The sequence below is a fragment of the Clytia hemisphaerica genome, unplaced genomic scaffold (genome assembly GCF_902728285.1).
Source record: "Clytia hemisphaerica strain Z4C2 unplaced genomic scaffold, Clytia hemisphaerica genome assembly, whole genome shotgun sequence".
Classification (NCBI taxonomy): domain Eukaryota; kingdom Metazoa; phylum Cnidaria; class Hydrozoa; order Leptothecata; family Clytiidae; genus Clytia; species Clytia hemisphaerica.
Genome location: NW_027103968.1, coordinates 1,061,806 through 1,084,869, shown reverse-complemented (window position 1 = coordinate 1,084,869; position 23,064 = coordinate 1,061,806). Strand labels below are relative to the sequence as shown.

General features: G+C 33.6%; 1 protein-coding gene across 1 annotated transcript; it reads left to right on the top strand.

Moving 5' to 3' along the window:
• The first annotated feature begins 9,859 nt into the window (after positions 1-9,859).
• On the top strand, positions 9,860-17,711 carry LOC136810444 (runt-related transcription factor 2-like). The gene is made up of 4 exons (XM_067067007.1): positions 9,860-10,331; positions 11,988-12,092; positions 16,204-16,362; positions 16,575-17,711. Exons 1-4 carry the CDS (start codon positions 9,953-9,955, stop codon positions 17,423-17,425), a joined length of 1,494 nt encoding a protein of 497 aa, XP_066923108.1. The 5' UTR covers positions 9,860-9,952; the 3' UTR covers positions 17,426-17,711.
• The last annotated feature ends 5,353 nt before the right edge of the window (positions 17,712-23,064 follow it).

Below are 23,064 nucleotides of genomic sequence, written 5' to 3'. Positions count from 1 at the left end.
GCGTCATTTTTCTATCTCCCAAGAACAGATTAACCTAGTTTTTACCATATATGTAAAAGTTCCAAAGGCCATAGAGATAGAGGATATGTAATCAAAAGCCCTTACCTTGAGGGATGAACTAAAAAGGTAAAAAAAAGAAAAGGAAAAGGAAAGGTTACCTCTATCTCATCAATAAAAGACCTTGCTTGAAAAAAAGGTTTTTTTAGTCCATCTGGAAAACTCTCATGCTAAAGTGTAATATTCTGTTTACAGGATGCTCAACAAAATTTGACATCCAGAAATAAGGGAGTGTATTTAAGTAGCTAAACTAATGATATAACATAATAATTTCCATATGAATATTGGCTGGCCTTGATGCCACTTGGAACGTTAAATTAGCACGAAATATTATTGAAGCTAAAGAACACATGAAGATTTTGGAAGAGTTTTTCAAACATTTTATAAGGTATTCTCTTTTTCATTTTGGCCCTCTTTTATAAGCTTATTTCGTTAAGCGTGGGTGTCTCTGCAATCAACGGAGGCGTCTACAATGGCAAAGAAATAGTTGTTATAGCTCATCATGTTTTACCGTTGCAGTCTGGGTAAAAATACAAATTAGCTGCTGGTAAAGTGCCACAGATTATATTATATTTCTTGAGCCCTTAACATATAGATTTTTTCCTTTTCTGAGGTTATTTGGCGTGGGTAGTTGAAAAAAGAGAGTTTACTTTTTTACTCTACTTCAAGGTAGCTTTTTTTTTTACCACAAATGAGTTTTGCTAAGGGTTCAGCGATATAAAGATCGCCAAAACTCTATGCAATTAGGAACCTCTGTCTTTCGAGCTGGGAAAAAGTTCTTAGCAAGGTAGGGATTTAAGAGCTCAGCAATCGCTTCTACTCACATGACTTTGAGCGACAGTAAATCTAACCTATATTGCCTTGCTTCAATTGATCCAGTTATTGATTTTATGTGAGAATACACCCCTGTCTCACAGCCCCAGTGGAGTTTTTTCCTCAGTGGGGATAAAACTTCCTATTGAAATCCAAATGGGGACAGAAATTCTATTATTCCAAGGTTAAAAAATCCAGCAGGGATGGTTTTGGAGTGCAATTTTTAAACATGGGATTTCGAATGGGGATGAAATCAAAGTCAATTTCCCAGTGGGGCTGAAATTCCAGATTATTTTCCCACCAGGTACGAAGTTTTTGTCAAATTTTCAAGCGAGGCTGAGGTCCCAACGGGTCTGTGACACAGGGGTGCTAGGATTATTTTGGCACTCGAGCAAGATGTTTAAAATCAGGGGAAAATCATTCCTGCTGAAAGTGGATTTTACAATTAAGCCAATTTAAAATGAAGTATTTTTGTAAACTGAAAAGGAAGATGAAATCTTTACACCTTCTGGTGTAAAATTAAAACCACACCACTAGGAAATTATCTTTTGTTTTCACGTGGAATGTTTTTAGTTTTTATGGTCAGAAGCGTCGGTTAAAAAGTCAACCGGCAGTGGTCAGAAAAGCCGCGATCAAAAAATAGATCTAACCATCATTTGGGAACCTGTTTCTATAAGATGAATCGAGCCTAAAATATAAATATTTGAAAATCAATTAAGAATATATTGAAAACAGTCTTGACCACAAGAGAGAATAATAAGGAATCTTTAAACCTTTTTAACTTTATTTTTTAAATTTTTCATATCTCTATCTTTTTATTTGAAAAATATTTAGTTTTGTTTTAATAAAATATGGACGAAGTTTAATAAACTCAAAGTCGCCATATTATTTGTCCTGCTTGATACAATTTTCAGTATTCTAAAATTTCAAAATCTTGTATAACTTTTGAATGTCGATTTTGTTAATATTTCAACGAATTTTGAAGAACAAAAATAGATTAGCAACACTGTCTAACAGCCCCGGTGGAAATTCTTCTCCCAAAGTGGGAATGAAAATTTCTATTGAAATCCCAATGGGGAGAGAAATGTTATCGTTCCCAGGTAAAAAAATCCGGTGGGATGGTTTAGGAGTGTAAAAATTTTTCATTGAATTTCAAATGGGGATGGAAACAAAGTCAAATTTCCAGTGGGGCTGAAATTGCAGGGTGTTTTACACTGTGATACAGGGGTGTATTTACCATACAACAGCAAGATTCATTCCCTGGGAGACCAAATTTTCCAAAACATTTGAATTAAACCCGGATTTGACAAACAATTTTTAACGTTTTTACGAATCAAAGAAAATGTTCCAGAATTAAAGAAAAGTTTAGAGCATAGATTTTAAATCGAATCAAAAATTTTGGTTTGCTTAAATACAACCCCTATGATTAGTTCCTTCACGCAAAATTCTTCTGAAAAAAATGTTATCGAATGGTGGAAATGGGCTTATTCCGTGCAATATGGGACCAAAAAATATTGTTTACATTTGGGCTTCGAAATCGTGCATTATTTATCGTAAATTTTAATTAGATTGACATTGACTTGATTCATTATGAATAAAAATTACTGAACATAAAATAGATGAAAGGGACAATATATCTCTATAAAAAAAATGTTTTTTAAAATAGGAATTTTATTCGAGAATATGAGATTCAATTGCATTAAAAAGGAAATTCAAGCAGAAAACCACAGTTTCACTCTTGTGACCGCACCAAATGATAAGTTATTTGCTGACAGTCCTATAATCACTTTATAACATTGTAAAAGAATTGACGAAAAAAAATCTTAGGAGACTGTCTCGTATAGATAATTTTTTTATTCATTCTATCCCTATATCTCTCTTCTATATAAGACAAGGATGACGCTCGATGGCATTCAGTACTAGTGAAAAATAAGGCGCAGAATAAAATGCAAAAGAACTGATACGTCAGACAATAGTCAATAATTTTTGTTTTTATTGAATTTTAAAAACAAGACTATTCATAGAGCATCCTCACAAAAATCTTTTGACAAAAAACTCGATCTTGAAAATCCCAAAATGTTTTCAAAATATGACCTTTAAATCCAAAACCTTTTCCAATAAAAAATTCAAAAGGATTTAAAAGTCTTAAATTGTTCTGAATTTCTAAACAATTAATATTCCTTTTTCTAAGTTTTATAAAATTTAATCAACTTTGATTCAGAGAAGGTTTTGAAATTCCCACCTCTTTAAATCTAGGCAAAACTGAGTGCGACTTGCTTCATCCTTCAATAATGTCAGCAATTATGACGAAAAGAATAGTGGTTTAAGTGGTACTAGACGTCACTCGCGTTTTTTCTACACAATTAAACGTCTATTCCACTTTGCGACTTTTTCGAATGTTTAGCAGGTTTTCGGGCTCCAAACATTCGATTTTTTGACGTCACTGCATCGAAAAATTTACGTCAGGACACTGGAAGGCTTCTTTTTTTTCGAAAATCGTCAAAGTGGAACTCACCAAAAAACGAGATGGAAAATCCGCGGTTTTCGCTGAGGTGCTCGCTATTTAAGTGACGGTAATGTAAAAACTGATGTCGTCATTATCGTATATCATTATTACGAGAATTATTAGCGGATTATTGGCGGAAATGGTTCGCAAAGATTATAAAAATGACGTCAAATTCATCTAAATTTAGAACGACTGCAAAAAGTCGTTTTTATGTTGTCCCCCAAAAGTTTAACAATTTTTTAGTAATAAATCAATAAAAAGATTATTAGGAATAACTTTCCACAAATTAAAAAGCCCTAAATTAAAAGAAAAAATCGCTCAAAAATGACATTTCTGTAAATTACAAAAGTACAACAGCCTATATCCATCATCCGTCTGTCAGTTTACAAATGCGTCAACTAACAATTAGTCGTCAGCGATTTAAGAAAACTAATGACCCCCATCACATTTAATTACTTAATATAAAGCTATGCAAAATTAAGCTTTCAGCACAATTAAGCATTAAAAATATTTAAGGACAGACCGTTACGAGATACAAAATATTCTAGGCACGTAAAAAGGAAATAATGGCAACTTTTAATTCCTTTGAAACGATTTCGGTTCTTGCTTTGAAACAACTTCTTGAATTGCCTTTGAAAAAAATACTTTTAGCAGTCTAACTTAATTTCACAAGGTGCACAAACTCCAGTTTGAAATGAAATCAAAAATCTTAAATCTTAAGGTTCCCAAAGCTAACTATGCTGACAATAAGATCTCTCTAACTAGACAAACAATCACGATGAATGGCAAAATGTGTGAAAAAGGTGCAAAATACATCATGCGAAATCATGAAACTCTCGATGAATAATCGTCTGCTTACTGTACTATTTATAAAATGCTACGATGAATAGCACGCTTAAAGCGACAGCTAGTTACCATACATATTCATACTTCATTAAAAAAGGCAACAAAAATAACAAATTTAATGTTTTATAGAAATCATAGCACAAAAAAAGGTAATCAGAATGCAAAATGGTAGCATATTGCTGTGATCGTGGTTGTGTTGTTTTTGGAAGAGAAAAACATTGAATTAGCCTAAAAGTAAGCAATTTTTTGGATGTTTTGATGACGAATACAGTGTCATTTAATAAGAATCTTCGAAAGAATGAAGAATTGACTTCAAGGCCCCCTTTCAGAATGAATAATTGAAAAATGAGAGAGAATATTTGCTGGAAGTAGCTAAGTTTGATATACAAACATTAAGTCTAAAAGGGTAAACAATGAACGTATTGATGCACTAAACAATAGAGTTTTTGTTTCAAAACAATACACCTTTGTTCAAAATCAAGTTTGTAAAGAAGGACAACTGAGAGATAAAAAGGAACAGTAAATTTATTAAAAACATTGAGGAAAACATTTCCAGTTAAATGTACACCATCACTCAAGTATTTGACCATTAAGAAAAAGTTACCAAGACCTGAATCCTCCAGAAGATTAAATCACACCCAACGCGTGTGTACAGAACCAAGAGAACCAACAGACTAAGTGAGAAAAGAAAGCTTTTTTACAAAAGGGGTTGACTACACGAGAAGAAAACATTTTTTTGTGAATCTTAACCTAGCGTGGTTAACCAATTCTATGCGGTGAACACTGTGTCGTTATTTTTTCTATGTGTGTGTTTAAGATCGTCTTGTTGATGTTGATGATATATTCCCCTCATTATTTCAAAGGTAATATTTCTTTATTATGGTTAAGAAATTCTATTCTTATTCGACTTACTTTCATAAAAACACACTAATGTAATCTATGGGTTTGTTTTGAGTTTAGGTTTATGATACATTTTGATTTAACTTTGTATAGATAGTGTTTTGGTTGCGTTTCTCTAGAAAGACAAGATTATAGATTATCGGGGGTTACTGCATGCTGCTGTCCCCCGGTGCCGGTTTGTTTATGTTTGAGGGAAATTGGTTTGAACTACTTCGTTGACCGCAGATTATGATAATAACGACGAACAATGGAGATACACTCTGGTGTGTTTGGGTTTACTTTTCTATAATTAGGTACAAAACGAAAAAAAATTGGAAAGGGAAAGCTGTTTTCCAAGAAGATGCTTGCAGGTATCGAAAGTAAAGGAAACATACTACATTTAAAGAATTTTCCTTTATATTAAATAATATTTGAATTGCAAAAAGCATCCTTAATTTTCCTTCGTTACCTTTTTCAGCCCTTAGTATTTAATCTAACTGTAATTGTACATGATATTGGGAATTGGTTTGTCCTTTTTAGTAGATCACTATCTATTTTAGCATGAATGTTACTAAAGAGGCACAAGTTCTACCACGTGCATTGTTTTTTACAGTAAGAATTAAGTAATGGGGCATAAGATGGCATTGTTAACAATTTTATACAATCTCTTTCATTTAAAAAGTAGTGGAAATTTCATGCGAGTTCTAATATTCTTTTACATTAATACACCCCTGTCTCAGTGCCCCGGTAAAACTTTTTCCCTCAGTGGGGATGAAAATTTCTATCAAAATGCCAATGGGGATAGAAAATCTATTGTTTCCAGCTCGAAAATCAGTGAAAATTTCAGTGGGGATGGTTTTGGAGTGCAATTTTTTACATTCAGTTTTCAATGGGGATAAAATCATAGAGCAATTTCGCGGTGGGGTTGAAATTGTAGGATATTTTTTCCACCGGGGACGATTTTTTGGCCTATTTTTCCACCGGGGTGGGGGCTCCATAGAGTCTGTGACACAGGGGTGTATTAATTTTTGCTCTTTTTCGATGCTCTAGCTTGGCATTACTAAATTAATGGCATTGTGTTTGAAATTATATTAACGGCCATTAAGATTCTAATTAAGAAGCAAAACAAGCAAAATACGTGATTGTAAAAATAAAATTTTTAACCTGACCAAGTGTTTAACGACACATATGCTTTTCTAATTTCTTTTTCTAATTTCTTCTATCGAGAATTTCGAACTTCTGTAAAACGAGGTAGAAAAAAGCTACCTGCTATGAGGTTTCTGAAATAGAGTAACTTATGTAATTTTAAATACTTAAAAATGCTTTTCTAATTTCTTCTTCTAATTTCTTCTATCGAGAATTTCGAACTTCTGTAAAACGAGGTAGAAAAAAGCTACCAATGCGGTTTCTGAAAAAGAGTAACTTATGTAATTTTAAATACTTGAAAACGGTATTACCTTTGTCTTGGTAAAAAAGAAGATTTTAAAAGTACTTGAATGCCCTGATGGTCTTATATGGAATTCTTGCATATTAGACGAGGTCGTTTAAAGGTTTAGAGTTAGTAGTATCTTTAAGTAAGCTCGAAACAAAATATGAGGATAGTATATAATCATATAAATGTTATATAAAGATTTAGTACCATTCATATTAAGTCTGAAGATTACTCATTTTCATATTTCGTGATCGTAATGTACGGAAAAAGATCGGGCCGACATTCTTCTTCCTTTTCTCGTAGATTTGTATTTTTTGTTGAGAATTTTAAAAAGTAGTGTTAAAAGTGTATTATAATATCATTTTCTATTTTCTTTTTCATTATTATATTCAATTTCTCCCTTTCAAATGAAATCTTTAGAATATCATTTTCATTTTAATAGTTTATTATTCATCTACGTGTCTATATCACAGATTTCGTCGTACAGTTTATAGACACCTTTAAATATGGCTTAGACTACACCTTCGAAAAGGGGCTATGTAAAAAAGGGGGACAGGGGGTCATAAAACGACCCTAAGGTCAAAATCGATACATTTATAAGAAGGTTTTATTCCCGACAGTTAAAAATTAACTTGAAATCGTACTATCATCAGAGGCCTTTGGCGAATGAGTGGCGGAAGGAAAAAAGGAACAAAAAAGTTAAAATAAAAATCCGCGGCGCGAGCGATATCGTAGCGTAATATCTCTTTTTCTCTTTTCTTAACAAAAATCCAATATGGAGGACGTTTTCTGAAACATCCAATTATATGTCATGAGTAAAGGTTTTTTTTTGATTGACGGATAGCTAAAAAAAAGTTTATTGTTATCATTGATAATAAGAGAAAGCTATTGTTTCTTTTTGAATAAGAAAAAAAAGTTGCCTTCATTATTTACTCGAGGTAAAGAGCACTTGATTGTTAATGTTGGTTGACATACAATAAAGCAAGAGGGGGGACATGAGACTTTTTGATATATCTCGAAAATGAGATATTGTTAGTTTTCGAAATAATATTATTGACAATGTTGGTAATGATAGTTAACGATGACTGTCAGATCATGATACAAAGGATATATGTTTCAATTGGTCAAATGTAATTTAAGGTCCGGAAAGATAGATGCAATATGGCTTATGTTGATTGTGGATTAACTTTTGAGGTAACCCTGGGCAGGAGAAAGAGAGACATACAGAACAACGGCTGTTTCTCCAATATTTTTGTTACAAAAAAAAATCGTATATAAAACAATACATTGATTAAATTAAAGTTAGTATTGCGGTTACCTCTTTCTATCAAGCATTGCCGTCGTGAGGCTCACAAAATTTTACACACATAGAATACAGAGAAAAAACGGACAAGAGAAAAGAGAAAGATGGATAGATATATAGAAAGATATCATTTTGGTTTTGATGGATTGGGCCCGAGTGTTGGAGTGAGACAAGTGCGAGGAGAGGAGAAGAAAGAGAGAGATAAATGCGAAAGGGAAAATAAAGACGGGGATTTGTTTCACTTGAAACCGGACGCAATGGTTTAAAGTTGCGGTATTTTGCAAAAAGAACGGCGCGTGAAATTGTGTAAACGTTTTCATTGGTTAGCCTATCATTCTGAGGTGTGATGCTTTATTGCTATTGGTCAATCTGCTATTTCCTGATATAGTGGAGTCCCTATAACTCGAACCTGTACGGGGAACACACAAATTTGTTCCAGTTAAGGAAATTTCGATTTATTGAGATTGGTTTATAAGTCATTGTCAGCTGAAGGGACGAGAAAGCTTGTCCGAGTCAAGGAGATATTCGAGTAAAAGAGTTTGGAGTTAAAGGGCTCTACTGTATTCTCCAATGTTTGGTTACAATAATAGTTAGATGTTTTGAGGTGAGCATAGTTTTGGGAGATTTTAAATCGTGAAAAATACTGAACCGAAGATTTATAACAAAGATTTGTAAGGAAATGAGTTAGAATGAGATATTAAGCTGGTTGTAATGTCTGTGTTCCTTCCGTCACTGCAAGTGTAGTATTAACAGACTGTTATATAGTTTGTAACTCATTTCCGATGATATTGTTTGGTGTTAATGTGATGGATTAAGGAGATGGCGTTGACATGGTGTGGAAGTCTCATCGATGAGTACATTGCTTGTAGGGTAGCGTGTCTGCAGAAGGTCTTTGTCTTTTTCGCTTTTGTTGTAAGTACTAAATACGGTCTTTGGAAAGATCTTGCCTTTTTACAGCTTGAACTTTCTGTTGAACGTGGTCATGTTTTGGGCAAAATAATTAAGGTGACAGTTCTCTAAGACATTTGTTTCCTTGTTAATGACAACTTCAACCTTCGAGAGACCACACTCGATTGAAACCGGCGTCAAAAATGGTGTTCAAAAGTTATAATAGATGTGTTTGATGGTCAATTTTACTAGCCTGTGTATGTCAATTCAGTGACAATTACGCTTACAAATTGTATGTAAGTTTGGCTTGAAGTTTGACTAAATTTATAAGCGGCAATATTTTTACTATTTAGGGAAGACTGTACACTCCTGCTGTGCGAATTATTGGTCCGGTGGAGAGGGGGGATATTCAGTATAGAACAATGTAAATTGAACAAAATAGAACACAGCAAAACAGCAGTGCCCATGAAAAAGGGTTCATATAGAAAAATAGAGACAAGAATTAAATTATTTAAAAATGATTTATTTCATATGGTTTTAATGAACATGAACATTGAAAAGAATATATCAAAAAAAAAAATTCAATGAAAGATAAATTTTTTTTTGTGCTGAATACAACATTATTACAATGTATCAAAGTATTTTATTTTCGTTCAAACAAAAATTATAATTTTCTAATGTAGAGGAATTTTTCATTTGAATAGAATTAGATATATTTTTCATGTTTTGAATGGATTTTTTTATTAATATTGGAGCAGATACAGCGCTGTGATTCGTCAAAATTTTCATGAAGATTTTTTTTCAAAAAAAAAGTTCAATCCATGAATGATATGAATAAATACACCCTGAACTTGTCTTTTCAAAATTTTAAAAATTTAAACATAGAATGCGGTTTTTTTAAAAAGAGTGGACATTTTATTTCCCCTTCTCGGAGAGAATGGGGTTTGGACAATTCTGGAGGTTAACCCAGTCCCAGTAATGTGGCTTTCTTGGTTTCACATATACTCTATTATGCAAACAAAGGGTGTAAACTAATTGACACACCCATAGAAAAGGGGGTAACCCCTCAAATGTTTGTATAAACATTGGTAATAAAATTTTATTGATTAATTTTTTAATGTTTACTTTTCTCACAATAGGCGATAAATAAAAAGTTTGGACAAGAAATTGGTAAATTTGTTTGCAATATTATTGTGTGATCATTGATAGATAACGGATACCTGACAAAATGTCGACAATGACACTAACAACCACTGAACATAATTTTGGACCAATGCGGGGTCTCCCGTCACACCGTTTCAAACCGGAAAAGGGTCCCCTGATTGGGCCCATAGATACACTACAAGAAACACCAGGCGAACTTGTCAAGACTGATTCACCGAATTTTGTATGTAGCGTTTTACCCGCACACTGGAGATGCAATAAAACTCTTCCCGTAGCATTTAAAGTTGTCGGGTTAAGTGGTGACATCCCGGACGGTGTAACCGTAACAATCTCGGCAGGAAATGATGATAATTTCTCTGCTGAGCTTCGCAACGCGACCGCCATTATGAAAAATCAAGTGGCTCGATTCAATGACCTCCGATTTGTCGGGCGATCAGGGCGAGGTAGGTTTGATTTATTTTGTTTAGCGGTCGTATACATTTAACATATCTTTCGGTCACCTATGGAATATTTGGAAGTTTTGCTCAAATGATTCAATAGAAATTTCCTACATTCTAGGCCAGCCTTCGATAACGGCGGTCGCAATTAATAATTTCTAAAAGAAATTTATGATAGCAGCATCATTTCAAACAAGAGAGGGCAATTAAACTAGAGCCATTTATTAATCATTTGGATTAATTTTCGTGTTATGCAAAAATGCGTTAAAATTATATTGTCGACCATGCGCAGTGGTAGCGTACGAAAAGTGGGCGCGTTTGAAAAGATATTTCAATAAACTTTAAAATCCAACTGGCCGTCTTCTATAAAAAAATGTCGCATAAGCTTTAAAGATATGGCTGGCAAACGGAGTCTAATATAACCACATTTTTGTCATCAAGAACGAACTTTTTGCACGTAAGGAACTTGAGGATTGCATGTTCAAGTAATCGGGTCACGAACCCATGCACCTTACAATTAACTTTTTTCGTTCCAAAAGAAAGTATGAGAAAATAGGAAGCATGAGAATTCACCAAATATAAAAACAAACAAAAATCTATACAGTCGGTATTAGCATTTAGCATCATTTTTAGTCGCTATTGTAAGGGAGGAGGAGGGCATTCGGAGAAAAGTCTTTATCGGTAGATTTGAGACAGAGTTCATAAAATGCCGTTGATGTCTGTAACACTGGATTCATTTTTCGTAAAATTTTCACCCCAATTCCGAGCTTAACTGATATTTCTTCACACTTTCACATATTTTAAAATATTTTTACATAAAAAAATGAAGGATATTTTAAGTGGATTATTGAGTGTCTAAAAGCGATTCCATATGAGAAGGAAGAGACCAATGAGGGTGTCGCTAACATGATCGAATTTTTTAGTTTGTATAAAATAAGAATTAAATATCAATAAAATTCGTTTGCGAAAAAAAAGTCAAAAGGGAACAAGTCCGATTTTTAAAGTCAATCCACTAACCAGCGCCAAGTTGTATATCTTAATTTAATTCCTGTAAAATAGAGGTCTTAATATTAACTATACCCGTAACAGCTTTTCTTCTATTTCGTTCAAAAGTGATCTTTCTTGTCTACGTATAGCTGATCCTTCTATTTAAAAATGAATTGAGAAAACCTGTAATATTTCTATGTCGGAGACAACGGCTTGCTCGTCTGTGTTCCAGCTTTTGGGTAGATTGCGAAATTGGGCTTTGGTTTATTACTCGAGTGCGTTTGCCTCAAAAAAGGTCCGCAGAAAAAAATCGTTAAAAAGCAAAGTGGATAACTTTCAAACGGATAAACAATCAATTGAGATATAGTACACACTGTTACCGCACTTAAATTGAAAACAGTCTGAAAGACATACATCAAAACCACAATCCTCCAAATTGTTTTTCTTCTTATTTTAAGCAATCTATTCGCAAAAAACCTCAAACTCAGGATACCCCTAGTACTTTCAAGCAAGAAAAATACACATAAGAAAAAATAGTCAATAGTCGTTAAGGAGCTTCTTTTGTCGATCCCCGCAAAAATTAAAACAAAATCAATAGGCCGCTAATTCTTAAATAAATATAGTTCTTGACATTTCCGCATATGGTAGCTCATTCATATCTTTATACTTTTTCAGGCAAAACGTTCACAATTACGATTAGCGTTAATACGGACCCACCGCAAGTCGCCACTTATATGCGGGCTATCAAAGTGACGGTTGATGGACCAAGAGAGCCTAGAAGTAAGTCATTTTTTCATTTTATTCGTCCCGTGTCCAGTAACCGTATTTACATTGGACGGAAAAATGACCGTTCTCGAAAATATAACTTCCAAGTACGTCACTCTCAGAGGAAACTTTAAATCGCCTGAAAACTCAGACTTGAAAGCCCCTAAATCCGAGCAACGGTAGAATGGCTTACGTCAGAGTGCGTACAATAAAATTCCGGTTGTTCTTGATTCATCTCCGGTTATTTGGCATCTAAAACCGTTAATTTTGATTAACGAGTCTACCAGTCCTTTTCAAACAAACATTTTAATTTTCTTGGGTTTTTTTATGTGTCTATAATGCGGGCACGAGTTTAAACGATTATTGGGTTATAATTACTGTAAGTAAGAGGGTCGCAAATAACAAAATTATTTTTAAATGTGATCTTTCGAACCGATTTTTGTATGACGCATTAACATCCGGTCTTGGCAGTTTCCGTTGACAATTAAAAAAAACATTTTTTATTGAAAAGGCAAACAAAAAGATGACAAAATGTTGAAACCTTTTTTGCGTCGTATGTTTCGACTTACAAAGATTTTGATAAAAGTGAACTGAAGCTAAATTTAGATGTGATGAATTAGACACAAAAACTTAATTTTCCGCATTTGTAGTCCGTCGAGGATTTATCTTCAAGAAAGCAAAAACACATTGAGATCGTAAAAAATAAATTTTTCGAATTCTGGGAATTTTAAGGTGGAAGTAGAATTAGAGGAAAATTTCAACCCAGAAAGCGAGGTGACGTAATCTTGATCACGTCATAGACGGCGTTTTGAGGCTCAAAAGTAAAAGATCTTGTCTTGTGCGGAAAAAGTTCCGAAATCATAACAAAAGATCCTCTTTAGAATATAGGCGCTTAACTTTTTGTCGTATCTCTCACTAGTAGCAAAGGTTCCTATCACACTTTGTCTTTGTTAGTCAATTTTATGTGAGTTTTGTAAGCCAGCTTTACTTTAACAAAAAAAAAATCCCCTATTCTAATCATTTTAGAAATTTTCTTGTTTTCACATAATAATTTTTTGATAAAAAATTGTTTCACTCACTCTCGTAGTATATCTCATTTTGAAAACGATGTGAATCTCATTTAAAGCTTATTAAGTTGAATCATAACATACAATATGGGGGACTTATACTAAGAGATCCGCCGTGACGATTTTTTGTCCAATCGCGCGCCGACCCAATCCCTTAACTTAAAAGATGTCAGCCGACAGACTAGTGACTCAAACCTAATCTTCATTGTCTTTACTTCTATTGAAAGAGAACAAATGAGTCGCCGGGATCTATTTTTCGAACGAGAGTAAAAAGTTCACGCAACAAATTCTTAAAACCTTAAGGATACCTTAAAGAAGAAATTCTGGGATTTTCCTATCCAAAATTTTCTTTCCATGTAATCTGCTCTCAGAAGTCTTTAATCCCTGCATACATACTTTTACAAAGCCTTGAGAAAAGAGGAACAAGAAAGAACCAGTTTGAAGTGTTTACTTGAGCATTTACGCAAAACAAGCGAGACAATCGGGATTGCCAAAAATTAAAAAATGATCTAATTATTCTAGTTACTGACGACTACTGAGAATGGACTTCATATTTCCCCTATACGGCAGGGATACAAAAAGAAGAAGAAGAATTATATTTGAAAAATTTGAAAAGTTAAAATTGGCGACAAGCCTAAAAATTGGGAAGAGAAATCGGGCAAAATTGACACAAAAGAACTTACTTTCAAAGTTTTCTTTTCTTTACATCGTAATTAAATCAGAAGCTTTAGGGGTAACCAATTTCATTAAGTACATTTTGAAATCTACAATAATAAAAATCGAATTTCAGCTGGACCAAAAAACCCAAAAATGAAATTATACTCCAAGATAAAAACTCAATAGAAACAAAATTCGCAAACATGAAAATTCCACAGTGAGCTGCATTTAAAGAAAATTTATATAATGGGCATCATCAAGCACAAAAAGCAAGGGCCAAACATGAATGATATGTATGGAATGAACTAAAGTCTTTTTTGGTTTACATTAAGAGAGAAATTTTAACAAAACTAGAAAGTGTCATGGTGAAATCCACGAGAAAAACCAGTTTTAAAGGGTTTTCTTGTTAATTTTTTGGCCACTAGACACAAAGAAAAGAAATTCGACATTTTGTTCAAGAGTAAAACCACTTGGCGCGAGTGCTGCGGTTGTGTGGTTGTTTGACCCTGTCACGCATTCTGCTTGTTACGTTCTAACCATAATCCTTTTTCTCGCGGGAAAGGAGCGACATTTTGTAGCGGTTTGATTTTCAGTGTTAATAAAAATGTAATTCTTAAACTGTATGTATAACTAGATATGTTCAGGACTACTTCAAAAACAAATAATTAAAAGAGTTTCATTATTCTACAGCATGGTTTAGAAAATTTGCTAATTTTTCTCGATAAATTACATGTTCTTGGGTTTATTTGTATCGGCAATACTTGACGGAAAAAACTACTTTTTCCTATTTAAATCTACTTCAAATTTGGTAAATGTGAAGTGAGGGGGTCATATTTACTTCATATAAATGGGTAGACCATCGCTGAATTGCAATTAGTTGTGACATTTAAAGAAGGGCTAATGAAATTATTGGCACTGTGCAAAAAAATTTTAAATGCAATGAGATGAAAGTCTCAATATTATATCTTAATAGTCGGATTCGCTGTTGGAGGGTAATGGTATACAATTGTATTATTATCCCATTGTGAGGTAAATCGCATACAAATTTCCTTCTGCCGTTTTTCGACCTTAAAAATGGATCCTATAATTTATTTTTGACTTTCTTCGAAAAGTTTATAGTCCTTCCAACGCAAACCACAAGAAAGGAGCACAAAAACATATTTTCAGTTAAAGTTTATAGAGGTCCACGATAGTATCTTTCTCAATATTTTTCCCTCGAAAGCAAAATATTTTTTTCTCAAAATGATAAAATTTCTTTGATTTTTTGTAAGTTTTCCACAGTAAAAGAGCTAGCTGATTTTATTCAATTCCCGGGATTCGATTTAATCAGAAAAGGGAAGGACCTTAAAATCAAATTGATCTCTACCTCGAAAATGTCCTAAACTTTAGATTCGAACTGCCTCTCTAGAAACTAAACTGTTACATTACAGAAAAAGAAATAGAACAAACGAATTAAAATTTGAAAGAGAAGAACAATATGTTCTTTATGAAATTAACCTTAGAGAGATAGGACTCTCGGGCAGACGTACATCTGGGTGTGAAACAAAAAGGTGTGAAAAAATAAAATTCTAAAGATATTTCTTCACTTCTTATTTCTGATAAATTTCGAGGAATTTTCGGAAAGATGAAAGCTGGTCGGCGAATTTAAATGTTCAGAAAAAAAAGTTGTTAATTTAAATTTAATATTCTCATTAAAAATTTATGTTTAAGAGCTTTAAAATATATGATATACTACTGGCCTACGATTTATAAGAGGATTTGTGAATATTTTTGTCTTTAGGAAGATGAAGTTTTAGAATGTGAGAAAAATAACGCACTCGAGACATCAAAACTAAAATTTAAGACGATTTTCTTCCTCGTATTTTTCAAATGAAGAATAAAGTACTAATTCTTAAGAAATTTTTCAAACGTGGACGAGAATCATCAATTATTCATAACCTTATGAATATTAAATACAGCTACTGAAACTGAAAACACCCATTCTGCTAGAACTTCTTCTAGTCAAAAAAAAGTTTCAGTTTTCTCAGCACTTAAAAACTAAAGGAAATCATTTGTCAAGAAAAATGCTTGAAAAAAGATGTTTAGTCCTTTAAAGGAAGTATTTTTTACACGAAAGAAAGTGTACGTACCAAAAAAAAAACGAGTTTCCTGCATACACTACATCACGAGGCAAATTTCCCAAGTTTTACACATAATGTAGAAGAAGCTATAAATCTTTAATAGCGTAAGGAGAATGCAGGTTTCATTTAACTCAAAAAATGCGTCATTAACATAGAGTTACGTATTTTCCAACTCAGCCTCGATTGTGATTTGGCAATCATAGGACCAAAGCTAATATACTATATTAGAAACATTAAAATCACACATTTGACTGAACATCCCCCTATCTTTTCCATTAATAGGACACAGACGAAATGACGATCGAGACGGAGGATTTGTCGATCATTATGGATTACGAATGGGCGAATTGGGAATCGAACATTTTCGTGGAAATATCCCGTTTTCTGATCTACATCACCCATCAATGCCACCGAACTCTTTCCCACCACATCTACCAGGAGGTGAGTCGATTTCTTTTCGCTTTATTAGATTGATTTTTGACGACATAACTTCAGATAGTAAATCTGCTTTTTTGAACCTTTGAAAGACCAGTTTTTTTAAACTTGGGTAATAATGCCTATATTATTAAAAATTTCAGTGAATCATCCCACATTACATGGGATTTTCAAATTTTTAACATCATCTTATCATCATTTCTTTTTCTTTTTTATAGAAATTGGCATGAGGTCACCATCATCCTGGGGAGGCCACTACAACTTCCCAAGCGGTGGAAGCGGCGGTGGAGCAGGTTATGGTCACAACCTGTCACCCACCAACAGTGATTCTTACACAGGAGGTGGCGGTGGTATCGTCCACAATAACTCATACAACCAACAATCATTACAACTTTCAAGTCTCAAGTCAAGCGGTGGCAGCACAACTGGTACTAACAACAACAATAATAATACTATAAACAATAATAATAACGACATGTCGCCATTGCCTGGCAACTATACCGACCAACGAATGTTTAATTCACAATTATCGCATCGTACATCACCAAGCAATTCGACAGGTGCTAATTCACCACCACAGAGTTTGAGTAATACCTATCACGAAAGTAGTGCTATTAACGGTACAGGTGGTGGTGGGCTACAGTGTGGAGGCAACCACCATACCTACCAGAATTCAAACATGCACGGGGGGAGCACTACCAACCCAGCTCACAGCTTTCTCGGCACTAACAGTGTTACTATAAACAATAATTACTTAATGAATGTTTCACCGGGAGGTAGTCTGAATCTACCTTTACCAAAGCAGTATACCTCACCCAACGGAGGAGGAGGCGGTGGTGGGCGAACCATTGAGGAAGACGCCAATAATAACCAACTAAGTCATCTCAACGTTTATCGATCACCACCGACCTTATACGATGTCCATAGCGGCTCGTACGGTGGATATCAGAGTAATTTGAAACATGGTTATGAAGGACATAGTTTAGACCAAAACGGCAACGTTAACGGTCACCATGGTGAAGAACTAGACGAAAACGGTTCAACGCCCAAAGTATGGCGCCCATATTGAAACTAAATGACGTAATCATATAACCAAAAAATCTAACCCCATTTGTATATATTCCTTTTTTAAGAAAAACTTAACATGTATATACTATATTCCCAAGTAAGAATTTATCATTTTCTTTTGTTTTTTTTTTGTTGCTTTTTTTATAACATTATCATTTTAAATCCTTTTTTATATTTGTTTACTTTTTTGGGCTACCAAATATTTATTTATTCTTGTTGGATTTTAGGTTCAATTTTTTGTGTAGTAATTTAAATTGACCCCCTGGAACCAAATATCAATTTATGACAACATCAAATATTTGACCTTTAATTATGAACTCCTTTGTCAACCAATGGCCGAAATTATATTGTCTATGTATTTTCGAAGTAATTTTCTGAGATGCAATTAATATGAAATGACATCAAAATTTTCGATTCGGTAGACTTTTAGAAGAGTGGCATTTAATAGATCTGTCATTATGTATCATTAAAATACAATTTGCATACCTTTTAAAAGCGATGAACAGAAATTGCAGTTTCGAACCCTAAAAATACTCAAGAGGAAAATTTTTGAGTTTGTTTAAAAGAGGAAGGAATACTCTTTTTTTTTTAACTCAAGTCAAGAGCAAGTTACAAAGTGCATCTATGCTTGAAGAAAAAAAATCCCTTGTATTGTGCCCTAATTTTTTACTAGTGTTTATTTCAAATCAAAACATTATTCCGGGGCCGCGATACTTATGAAACGAAAATATTTTGAGAATTCACTCTCTTAGACGAGGAGGCCCCGGTGATTCTCTATATCTCTCAAGTGGCAATCTTCTGATATTTTTCTTTCCATTTAAATTGGCCTGTTGCAATCTTTTCATGAATGTAGTTTAGGATAACAGTAACCCTTTTTATTAAAAAAAGGAGAGATCTTGAAAGAAAATTTAATGACAACTGAATTATTTTTCTTTGCATTATTTATCCTATAGCCTTATCACAACACAACTTTGCTCAAGTGGAATAGGAAGCTTATAACAAGCACCTTCTTAACGAAAAATAAACGAAGTAAAGAAAAAACGGCTCAAATATCACTACTATTGACGTCAATAGGTATCTTTTGTCCTAGTATTTTCTGCTGAGTCAGCATTCCAAATAAAGAAAATGACCAAATAATACAACTCACTAATTACTTATGCAACTAATCAAAATTGACCAAAAGGTATTTTGAGATAATCTTTTGTTAATATTTGTTTCTTATAAGTTTTTTAGATGTTGGACCTTTTTTGTTACAGAATTTGGAATTTTTCTCCAATAACTTAAATAATATTTGCCCAAAAAATATTACAGACGAAATCATTATATTGTATATCTGAACATACTTTAAACCAAAAATAAAATGCAAAAAGGGAACGAAAATTTTGTAGTTTTATAACAAGACCAATTTTTTACCAGGAAGACTAAATTATGGAATTGGTCAACATGTCAAAGCATCAGTGGCGCCTTTAAACTGATTGTTTTGAAACGAACTTTGGCTTTAGCATGGTTTACCTTCATTAAAGGGGGGGGGGTACCAAAGGTATAAGGGTATATTTTTAAGTTATACACTCATTTGAGCACTCATTCGCGTGAGGAAAAAAAACTAGTCCAAAATTAAATCCAGAAAAAGGGAACTTTTAAGAAAAAAATATAACATTTGTAAGAATGCCAGGAACTCGGCACTTAAGATAAATGTACGGAGTTACTTTTGGACCGGTGGTTTTGTGGCCACAAGCTTTTTTAGGATGCGTCTATTTTTGAAAGAAAATACACTCGTTACAAAATTGATTCCATAGTCAGACAGAATAAAACCACATATCTTAAGTATACTTAAGCAGCAATATCAGGAATTATGTATTTTTACATTCATACTATAACAAGGCATATTCAATTATAAAGTGCCATAAAGGTATATTTTTTCAAGGTATAAAAATATTTCATTCATTTGATAAAAAAATGGATAAGTTTTCTCAAATTGGCGCATTTCTCAAAGAAAAATGAAAAAGAAATGTTGAAATCGACAAATGTATGAATGACGCAATGAACATTTCCTTATAACGTAAGATTAATTACCTCCCCTGCACATGTCTTCGGTGAAGACAATATACAAGCTATTGGGTGTATAATTTTGTCTGACTCAGAGTTCATTAAAAGGGAAGAAGACATTCTTTTGTTAATGTTCATGTTTATTATTGAATTATCTACAAAGAGGATCACTGGTACTTTTTATAATGAAATATTTTTAACCAAGAACATTTTGACCGCCGATAATAAAATTGAAAGCGACGGAAGAAGTAAAAGATACCGTTTTAAGCCAGCGCCTTCAAGAGATACAAAAATAGAGGTTTTCTAGGGTGCCAAGACCAACCAACGTGAGACCAGTAGAAGAGGGAAGTTGCCAACATACAGTCTCCAACATTATGGTTCGTGACCGTTCAAGCAATTGGCAACAAGTCAAAGAGAGAAGACCTCAGATCCTACCACAATGATAATCATTATATCTCAACCAACCAAAGAGACAAGCAAGGAGCTAAGCAAGCCAAATAAAAACATACAAAAAGATTAGCCTTAAGAATAGAAGGAAGATTACTTGTGGTTTTTCGTTCTCTTTTAGACTTATTGCACTCATGAGTAAAAGGTATTAAGTAGCTTTTTTTTCAGGCATTTTATACCAACCCCTTTTCTGATTGTTTGTGAGTTTTGTGGGATACGATAAAAGTGCGGTTTGGTTTTCTTGTAACATATTATATTATATATACGTGTATGACCTCAGAATAAGTGAGCAAGTGCAAGTTACATAAAGGATTTACTATTACGGTTATCTTGTAATATTTTTACCGCGATTTGTTTTGGAAATCCCTTTAAATAACCACAAGTCCACTCAAACGATGGTTTTGACATCGTCCTATACTCATTTTTGTTTCTTTTGACATGAGAAAGTTTATTTGGTTTGTTTGGTCTGATGTTTCACTTGTTTCCCTTTCAAAGGGGATTACTAAGGATTCCTCTATTACTGTTTATGATCCCTTTTCATTCATTCAACAGCAGCTAAAAGTTTTAAAAATACTCTCCTGGTCTCCTGTTGGGCTCCTGTTATCCCGGGGGTACTTAGGCAAGTGAAGGGTACGGGTAAGTGCCGCCCTTAAGGGTGCCTTCTTTAGAACCTAGCAATCCCTGTAAGGGTTGGAAAAATAATCCCAACAAGGGTAGTAAAATTCATAAATTTTCTTTTTTTTCTCCCTTAGTCCTGCTAAGGGTCCGAGGGTCGAAAAAAACCATGGCATAAATTTAGAACGCTATGGACTGTTATTTAAATGATTGACACAGACTAAACAAAATGAAGTTTTATTCAGGTCCCTTTCAAACCATTTCAAACTCTGTCACTTAGTATAATGATTATAGGTAGTTTTTTCAAATCTGGAACCGGGATCTGGAATAACACTTTCCCTAGTAATTTAAGAATACGATACAATATAGAAACATTAAAACATTTTAATACAATTGGTTTTTGAGGTTCGATATGAACTCCAAACAAGGAAGGAGAAGCAGACAAAAACCAAATAAATTGTTGCAGCTTTTCATGCATTATATAAGACTGTGTTTATGATGTGGGCATATTAAAATTACTCTCCTGCTTGCGAAAATGTTCTTCTGAAACAATGTAGACTTTGATGTATAGCAACAAGGAAGCAAGATGCAGTCATTTACTATTTGGGGGTGAAAGAAATCTTGCTAGGATGGAAAGCTGAGACGTATTACTTCGAATAAACGCCCCGTTCTTTTTAACGCCTCCCTCAAATAAACACCCCTCCTATCCTAAAATGCATTATTAAAAGTAATACGGTATCCTCTGTTGGAGACTCAAACCGAAAAGAAAAGCATACAAATAAATATTACTGGACTTAGAATAACTCGATGGGTCATTTCCGGCCCTTATAGGTAAGTAGGTAAGCAGCTTTAAATCTCAGGTCGGAGGCAACCCGAAAGCTGCAATTTAAACGACAGTTGCAGGTAAAAATTGAAAAATTAGTCTCTTGTGTTTGTACGCTGTCTGTCTTGCTTAAAATGAGGCAGAACCTTTGGGTTTCAGTTCCATTCAAGCATATCACTTTTGTCAAAATGCTTGGGCACGTGATTTATTGGCTTCGGACCTCAACGGCGCATCCTGGTGATCGAATAGGGTAGTGTGGCCCTGGATTTTTGAAGCTAATTCCAAGAAATATTCCTGGTACTTTGATTGATATCATACGATGGCCCTGAGATGTCACTGTTTCGTCACAAAATTTCAGTGTTTTATCACAAAATTTCAGTGTTTTATCACAAAATTTTTAGTTTCATCACAATATTTTTAGTTTCGTCACATAAAATTTTTAGTTTCATCACAGAAGTTCTTAGTTTCGTCACAAAGTTTTTAGTTTGTCACATGAAATTTTTAGTTTCATCACAGAATTTCAGTGTTTCGTCACAACTTTCCAGGACTTTTCAGTGTTTCATCACGAAACTTTCAGTGTTTCATTATTAATATATTTCTTTATGAAACTAAAAATAAAATTTTCTTTCTTGCTTTTAAATACAGGCATGAAGGATCCATATTTCAAAAGACGATATTTTTGCCGCCAGTGATTAAGGGTGTTGATGAAAACGTGATTAGTATTTTCCCACTGCGATACTCTTCGATACTCATTTCTTGAGATATTGAAAAATATTTTAGGCCTCCTTTTCAAAACGTAGTTACCAAGATAAGTCAAAATCCCATGGTACATGGTTTTGAGCTTTTCGACTCGGTTTTCAAATTTATAATTCTCTTAATCTGATGCCTCTTAGGTGTAGTAGTGTCCACCACCCTTTATTTGTTTGAATTATTTTTTATAGGGTGTTCACAATTAAAAAATTTACTTAAGAGAAAGATTTCATGCAGTTAATTTAGAAAGACTCCTTGCTATAGCCTAATATTCCCTACTTCAATGTCAGAAAATTTTGCGTCTAGAAAATTTTGCGAATGACCCCTTAATTCGCGAAATTAAATGGCGAGAAAAAAATCTTTTGGTTGACCAGAGAGATGTGCTGATTCCTGAAAACTAATTCCTATGAAAAACGAGCTTCTCAGTTTTTTTCGTATTTCTTTTTCGCAAAATAATATGAAAACAGGATCTTGCGCCTGATCCAGTTTTCGCCTGATCCTACCGCCACAAGAAAAAAAGTTTTTTTTAGTTTCATAAAAAAATATATTAATAATGAAACACTGAAAAGTCCTGTAAATTTGTGACGAAACACTGAAAATCTGTGACGAAACACTGAAAAATTGTGATGAAACTAAAAATTTTTGTGATGAAACTAAAAATTTTTGTGATGAAACTAAGAATTTTTGTGACGAAACTAAAAATTTTGTGATTAAACCAAGAATTTTTGTGATGAAACCAAAAAATTTTGTGATGAAACTAAGAATTTTTGTGACAAAACAGTGACATCTCCGGGCCATCGTAATATCAATTGCTAAATGCTAACGTACGCTTCTAGCACAATGCTGTCAATCAAAAGTCTGAATATCTAATTTTAGTTTCAGTGGGAATTAGGATTTAAATACTTTATGGTTGCTGAAAATTAAGTTTCAAAAATACCACACTCGTTGATGACAAACTT

Bases quoted from the DNA above. Each gene is read 5' to 3' on its own strand.
- LOC136810444 (XM_067067007.1), top strand. From the start codon at position 9,953: ATGTCGACAATGACACTAACAACCACTGAACATAATTTTGGACCAATG. The intron at 12,093-16,203 runs GTAAGTCATTTT...TTCCATTAATAG, and splicing joins TGGACCAAGAGAGCCTAGAA to GACACAGACGAAATGACGAT. The intron at 16,363-16,574 runs GTGAGTCGATTT...TCTTTTTTATAG, and splicing joins CCCACCACATCTACCAGGAG to AAATTGGCATGAGGTCACCA.